At 34.8% G+C, this 6,749-nt stretch overlaps 3 protein-coding genes across 6 annotated transcripts in view; 1 reads left to right on the top strand and 2 right to left on the bottom strand.

The window, feature by feature from the left end:
• Positions 1 to 290: 290 nt before the first annotated feature.
• LOC107021127 (40S ribosomal protein S24-1) lies at positions 291 to 3,169 on the top strand. 2 transcript variants are annotated; one of them, XM_015221728.2, is made up of 6 exons: positions 291 to 430; positions 539 to 613; positions 732 to 773; positions 1,611 to 1,781; positions 2,749 to 2,835; positions 2,943 to 3,169. In XM_015221728.2, the coding sequence occupies exons 2-6, from the start codon at positions 542 to 544 to the stop codon at positions 2,970 to 2,972; spliced, it is 402 nt and encodes a 133-aa protein (XP_015077214.1). In that variant the 5' UTR covers positions 291 to 430; positions 539 to 541; the 3' UTR covers positions 2,973 to 3,169. The 2 variants fall into 2 exon arrangements, with proteins under 2 accessions (XP_015077214.1, XP_015077215.1); XM_015221729.2 differs by having other exon boundaries at positions 341 to 430; positions 522 to 613.
• A 1,089-nt stretch (positions 3,170 to 4,258) lies between these two features.
• Positions 4,259 to 4,984, bottom strand: LOC107022552. Its single transcript, XM_015223141.2, has one exon. It carries the CDS (start codon positions 4,980 to 4,982, stop codon positions 4,419 to 4,421), a length of 564 nt encoding a protein of 187 aa, XP_015078627.2. The 5' UTR covers positions 4,983 to 4,984; the 3' UTR covers positions 4,259 to 4,418.
• A 1,491-nt stretch (positions 4,985 to 6,475) lies between these two features.
• The window catches only part of LOC107023170 (protein transport protein Sec24-like CEF), a 17,711-nt gene continuing 17,437 nt past the window's right edge, over positions 6,476 to 6,749 (bottom strand). For 2 of the 3 annotated variants that reach the window (XM_027917530.1, XM_027917531.1), the window contains one exon: positions 6,476 to 6,743. The gene's annotated coding sequence lies outside the window, so the exon portion shown is untranslated. The other variant, XM_015223762.2, reaches the window with a different exon arrangement.

The raw sequence follows: 6,749 nt of genomic DNA, 5'->3' as shown, positions 1-6,749 counted from the left end.
GATTAGAAGGATAAAAATTAAAAAACTAATCTATTTAAAGAACAAATCATGTAATCTCTTCTTCATTGCATTGCATCAGCTACTGTCAAAATTGTAGTACTTAATACTTGGGGCTGACCACTTTTTAGCCTGTTAATTAAAAAACAATCACTATAGAATCCAAATAAAACTTATGTCTATTTTTCAATTAAAAATGTAGTAAAAGTGGCTATTTGTGAAGTTTATCCGTGAAAAGTTTCTTTTTTTTTTAATTTAAATTTTAGGCCCATTAAAAATGGGCTCGACAGTTGTTGAATGGCCCAAAAGTTCATATACAGCTTCTAAATGCTGAAAAACCCTAGAACAAAGCCTCCATTTTTGCAAAGAAAAGAGCAAGGTCTCTGAAGAAGAGTGTGAATTCAGAGCGGAGGCGCCGGAGTGTTTTGCAGAAGTATAACATTTTCTATTAGTAAATAAGAATTCTGTATTTGTATTACATAGATATTTTCGTATGTGGATTAAAAAATGCAATTAAATTTTAGTTGATTTCTGTTAACAGAAAATGGCGGACAAGGCAGTTACCATTAGAACAAGGAAGTTCATGACCAATCGTCTACTTGCAAGGAAACAATTCGTAAGTCTAAGACGCAATATCTAATACTAACATCAATTGCCGTGCTGCAGTGCATATCTAAAACTTCATATTTGCTGATCTGTTTTTTATTTGTTCTAATGGCATGCCATTGTTTCAGATTATCGATGTTTTGCATCCTGGAAGGGCCAACGTTTCAAAGGTTCTGACATACAAACTCATATTGCTTATTGGCTTTGTTTCCTTTATTTTTCTTATTGCCTTGCAAGTTCAGCTAATTAGTAGTCGTTAATACAATTATTGGTTATTAGAATGAAATGACATAAGATCATGTGGCTATTGAGTAGTCATATAGGCTGTCAACTTAGTCTCAGAAGCAAATGTGCTTATTTGATGCAAAATATATCTTCTTCCAAGCCCCTCTCTCCTTTAGAGTAAAAAGAAGCTTGAAAATAGTGCAACTTAGTAAGGGGTACAGTGCGGTATCCAACTAGAATATGATTATTACTTCCTCTGTCCTAATTTATGGGAAGGTGTTTAATAATGAAAATTAACTTTTGATACTTGTGCTCTTGAATAAGCCTTGTATATTTGTGTGACCTTAAATCATCTCATTAAAAGTAAAATGAAAGGTTTAAGGTTAAATTGTTATATAATATAGATATGTGTCATCCCTTTGTATGATGGACTAAAAAGGAAAGAGTCTCACTTAAATTGGGACAGAGGGGGTAATTGATATGGGGAGAGAATGGTTGAGAAACCAAGGTTCTAAATTTCTGTCCAAGGCTCCGAGCCTTGTTTGATATAAATATGTACCGGTACATGTGCTTGTGGGGAACGACAAATTGGTGATAGAGCTACTCATACCTATGCATGTTGGAGCTAGTACGTACCTCGTGGAATTAGTTGAGATGCGCCCAAACTTGATTTGGTCTTCATGATTCCCAAAAAAATAGAGAGAGTGCTAATCACTTATAGCTCATTTGATTGTTATATACCTGTGGTTTTAATCTCTTACCTGGTTAACCTTTCCTTGCAGGCCGAGTTGAAAGAGAAATTGTCAAGGATGTACGAGGTGAAAGATCCCAATGCAATCTTTGTGTTTAAGTTCAGGACCCATTTTGGAGGAGGCAAATCTACTGGTTTTGGCTTGATCTATGATTCTGTTGAGAACGCAAAGAAATATGAGCCAAAGTACAGGCTGATCCGGGTAAGAATCATTTCAGTGTTTATTTTTTGCATAGAAGTCATCAAGTCAAGAAAGTCGTGTGATACCAATATTCCTTAATAAACTCATGTTTTATTAGTTCTGTAGATGGTAAGGAACTAATGTTCGCTTCATGGTTTATCATCTTTTGAATGGTTTTTGTAGTTTTAGTATCTTATCTTTAGACATGGTTTTAGAATTTCACTTTGTTAACTTCGGTCATTAAGCGATTATAAGGAAACTATAGAAACAATCTTTTTTGTTTCTGAGGATTTATTTTTGCTAAGAGTTGCGATGGGTGCAAATGTCTTTCATCTAGTTCATCTCTTTGCTCCTTTTTTGTTTTTTGTGCACAAACCATATTTTAGAGGAATTTGTAGCAAAAATTATTGCATGGTATCTGTCAATTCAAGAATCTTTATTCTAGATGAAGTTCAGTAAAATGTGATTACAAGAAAAGATTAGATGGCAGTACAAGACTCGCATGTGCAGTTTCATCATTTCAGAAGTTGAGTGTCTTCCACAACTACACTTAAATTATCCTTCTGTTCTTTTGATATCGAAAAGTAATTGCAAGCTGTAGGTCTACATTACTTCGAGTGTTGCTATGTTGTGTTAAAGGCTATTAGACCATAAAGACGTTTGGTTCTATACCTAATCTCTTCCTCTTCCTCCGGTCTTACTTAGTAACATCTCTTCCTCCTGTCCTTCCCTTGCTCATTCAGTTGATTCTGGTTTTGTGTTGCTTTTTCTTTTGTATGTTTGTGTCAGTGATCTGTTTTTAGTATTCTAGCTGTGCTAATTCAAGCACTCATCTTTAAGTAAAGTAGATGGTTGAGTTTATTGCTCCATTATGTTGAATGCACCTTCACTGTCTTAAGTGTTAAATTTGTGGGCTTAATGATTGAATTTGGCTATAATTTTTGTTGTGGCTAAAATAATTTGTCTGACTATTGAACAACACTTGCAGAATGGATTAGACACAAAGGTTGAGAAATCTAGGAAGCAGATGAAGGAGAGGAAGAATAGAGCCAAGAAAGTACGCGGTGTCAAGAAGGTAATGATTTTTATTTTTGCATTTCCAGCTACAACATTGAGAGGTTCTTTTGATTTTGGTTCATTTATTTTATTCTTGTGCTGATGCTGGTTGCTTGATTTTTGCAGACTAAGGCAGGAGATGCCAAGAAGAAATGATCTGCTGGTGATAGTTCCTTTAAGCCAAATATGCAGAAAACGTTTTCCATATTATTTATGTTTCTCTGGCAACTTATGCAGAATCCTTTCAATTTTGGTTGAGTCACTCAAATTATATTTGCATGTTTATGTGTTAGTACTCGGAAACTTAGTGAATTTGGGAGTGTGCCGTTTTTCTCAACATTCTCTTTATTTTATTGTCACCATTTCAACTGCTGCCACAAGGATCATGACTTTTGTTAATGGTACTGTACTACTGCTGTAGTTGGTAGTTTTCACTTCTGAAGTGATGAGCGCTAAAAAGGAAAGAAGTCTGTTCATTGATAAGAAAGTAAGAAGGTGAGAGAGTAGTATAAGGTTGGAAGGACATACCAAACGATCAATTATAGCCATAGGCATCTTAAATCAGCGTAGGATAGTTTCCTTAGGTATTTTGAGGATAGTTAGCCTGGGTAATCTTATTGTTTCTTTGATAATACTCAAAACTCTAAAGCTAGCTTTTTTTAAGAGATGATTGTCCAAGGTCCGTATAATGATTTTGCACTTCAACACACTCCAGGACAATAAGATGGGGCATGTGACACTTGTCTTAATTCATCCCAAAAAGTTAGATTCCCAAGTCCATATGAGGATCTAAAGAAGGAATCTGACCTACAACAAAACGCCTCCAACTCAAGTGTGGATAACATAAACATGGGGGCTCAAATGGAGAAAACTTCATTCAGCCCAGGGGTGCTAGTGAACGATTGATTGTCTTTTGAGTTTGAAAATGAAAAGTTTTTAACTATATCTTCCTTATTAGGGCTCTTGTCGAATTGAAAGGGATGCTTTGCCTGCCAGACGCTAAAACTCCTTTTCTCATTCTCATACCTTATTTGGAACCGATTTTCATGTATAACAACATTTCGCTGTACAATCCAAAAAATATCAAGAGAAACAACATTAGGAATGACTGTATTAGTATTAGTTTGTCCAAAAAATAACCAGGTATTTAGAAGCAGCACGTTGATATATGCAGCCTACTAATTGGCAAAGCAAAGAGTGAATTGGTAAAATATGCTGCTGGGTATCCTTTTTATTTCAATAATGTATGAACGGAAAACACGATCCAGATATTGTGTACAGCCTAAAGAGACTAAGAATGAGGAACTATAAACTCAATAAATCAAAAGACAGCATTTTACAAAAAGCTTCTTCTGGGGTGGCCTACTAGTTACTTGAAAAGCAACAGGAGTCATTAATTTGTTGTTGGTTGTAAAATTTTCTTGGAAAAGTCTGCTTTCTAATTGCAACAAGTCAAAATAAAGTGCCTATGATCATATATACATCTAAAGAGAAGCGAACATTCAATTCAAACATTCAAATTACATCCCATTGACAGGACCAGCCACAATTAACTAAAAAAAACTAAAACTTGGAAAAACAATCGAGTGAAACAAAAGAGGATTATTGTACGAGAACAAAACCACCTGCTCCGACGATATCGCCGTCGTCTTCCTCCTCCCCTTTGGGCACCGTGACCACCAACTCACCGTCACTAAAACGGGCACTAGCCAGTTCCGGCAGAGTTGCGGCCGGAAGCCGAAATCGCCACAAGTCGAGGTCCAATGAAGAATCAAAAACGTTATCAGCTCGGATAACAATCTTAGTAACACCCGGATAGATCTCAACGATGTGAGCTCTAATATTATCGCCGACATCATCTGTTGGGATGACGAATCGCAACGAATCAGAAGTTTCGTAGATTGAAACATCAGAATCGGAATGAAAAGGAAGTTCTAGAACCTTGGCAAAAATATGAGGTAGTCTCCGGAGCTTCTTTTTCCGGCAAACTGAGCCGTTCGCCGGAGACAATACGTTACTTGTTACTGGATGAACCTTCATGGTGAAAGAATTAAACCCGAACCGAAATAGTTGTGCGCAGAGAGAGAGAGAGAGAGTTATAGGACTAAACTGTAGTGGAAATCCTGGCTTTAGATGTGAGAGTAACAAATGGGCAGGCAGGTTCATCTGTTTTTTATTTATATAAATAAATAATAATATATTCTACTACTCTACTATTATTTTATGTTATCATTAAATTATTATTTTTATAAATAAACATAAAAGAAAAAGGAAATAAATATAACACACTTAAAATAGTTGAAGCATTTCTCTTTGTGCATAAAATAAATATAATTAATCATCCTATGTACTGTACAGGTCCTTAAATACAAGGACAATACAATTACTTTCGAAAAATCATTCTTTATATTAGCAGTGAATGATAACAGGATCTTTTTCTTCATAAGATCATAATTGGAAATTAAATAGAAACGTGTTTTCAACAATAGGAAGTTAATATTACGTACAATTTTAATAAATGAGATCTGATTATTTGTAATAAAAGAAAATGAATGGTGATGGAATCTTATATGTTATGATGATTAATCACTGATATCTATACGTTGACTTAAACATCAGTTACGTAATAATATTATATTAATTCCACCCAAAAGAAAGGAAAGTGTCCAGTACAAGAACACATATTATAATTGTACGGCACAGTGTGTGGGTATATGATTTGGTAAATAATTATGAAACTCTAGATGCTCATCGATCTCCTGACCAATTTTCTCTGCCTAGCAAAACTGACCTGTACACTTGGTTAACCTTAAAGTCATAATAGTTTCGACTTGAACTATTATTATAAACATAGTTTAACAATTGAGAGTCATTGTCATAAAGCAACAATAGATAGTTTTGTGAATTTATGTCCAAATCATCTTAAATATATTTTTTTATCTTAATTAAACATGTGTGCTATAATAAGAGTAGTATTTGGTAGCAAGCTCGAATTGTTCGCGAGGGACAAAAGAACAGGAAGTTGCGGGGATGCTTCCAAAAAACACACGAATAGTGGCACTGAAACAGTTTTTGGCTCTCTTCTTTTGAATTATAGTAACGATGCTATAGTATGTTTTGATTTTGAACTATAGTTCAAAATCAAAACATGCTATAGCATCGTTACTATGCAACAACAACACTGCCAATCATATAGTTCAAAATCAAAACATACTATAGCATCGTTACTATGCAACAACAACACTGCCAATCATATCTCGCGGAGCAAATGAATACACCAAATTATTTCTATAAACATGGTTAGTATTACCAAAAAGGAAAATATGGTTATTCTGGAGGGTTAATTTTACAAGTTAAAAAGTTGGTTATTGAAAATTAAAGGAATACAGTATAACTTATGAACAACGTATACAAGTTTATATCAGTCCATCAGGTCTTTCAGACGAAATTCTCTAGTTGTTACTTCCAACAATTATAAAGTTAACGTAAGAATCGTTTTGTCTTGGAACCACACGATCTTCTTAAGACTTTGATTGAAACCATGCTAAAACACAAAAGTTCAAGCAGATGCACTTTACATATTCCACTCAACTGAACTGATGCTAAAACACAAACTTCAGTTCATGAGATCAAGAGAGCAAACGCTACTTGCGGGCCCAAAAAAAAAAACACATTTTTAACACCATATCCAATATAGTAAACAAAACTGATTCCATTTTAATTCTTTCTACATTTTCACGTCAAGAAAAATAATCATAATAAATAACACTATCACTGTGAAAATACATAAAAACATTACTTTTTGTCCGTTCATTTTGAGTATGCGCTGCACCTCAAAAAAACTAAGATAGCTCTGAAGCCATGGATGGGGCCACACCTGGAAAGCTCATCTGCATCTCTTCATACTGAGAACATCTGTACCCCCCCCCCCCC

Source organism: Solanum pennellii, chromosome 6 (genome assembly GCF_001406875.1).
Source record: "Solanum pennellii chromosome 6, SPENNV200".
Taxonomy (NCBI): domain Eukaryota; kingdom Viridiplantae; phylum Streptophyta; class Magnoliopsida; order Solanales; family Solanaceae; genus Solanum; species Solanum pennellii.
This window is presented reverse-complemented; position numbering and strand designations above follow the sequence as displayed.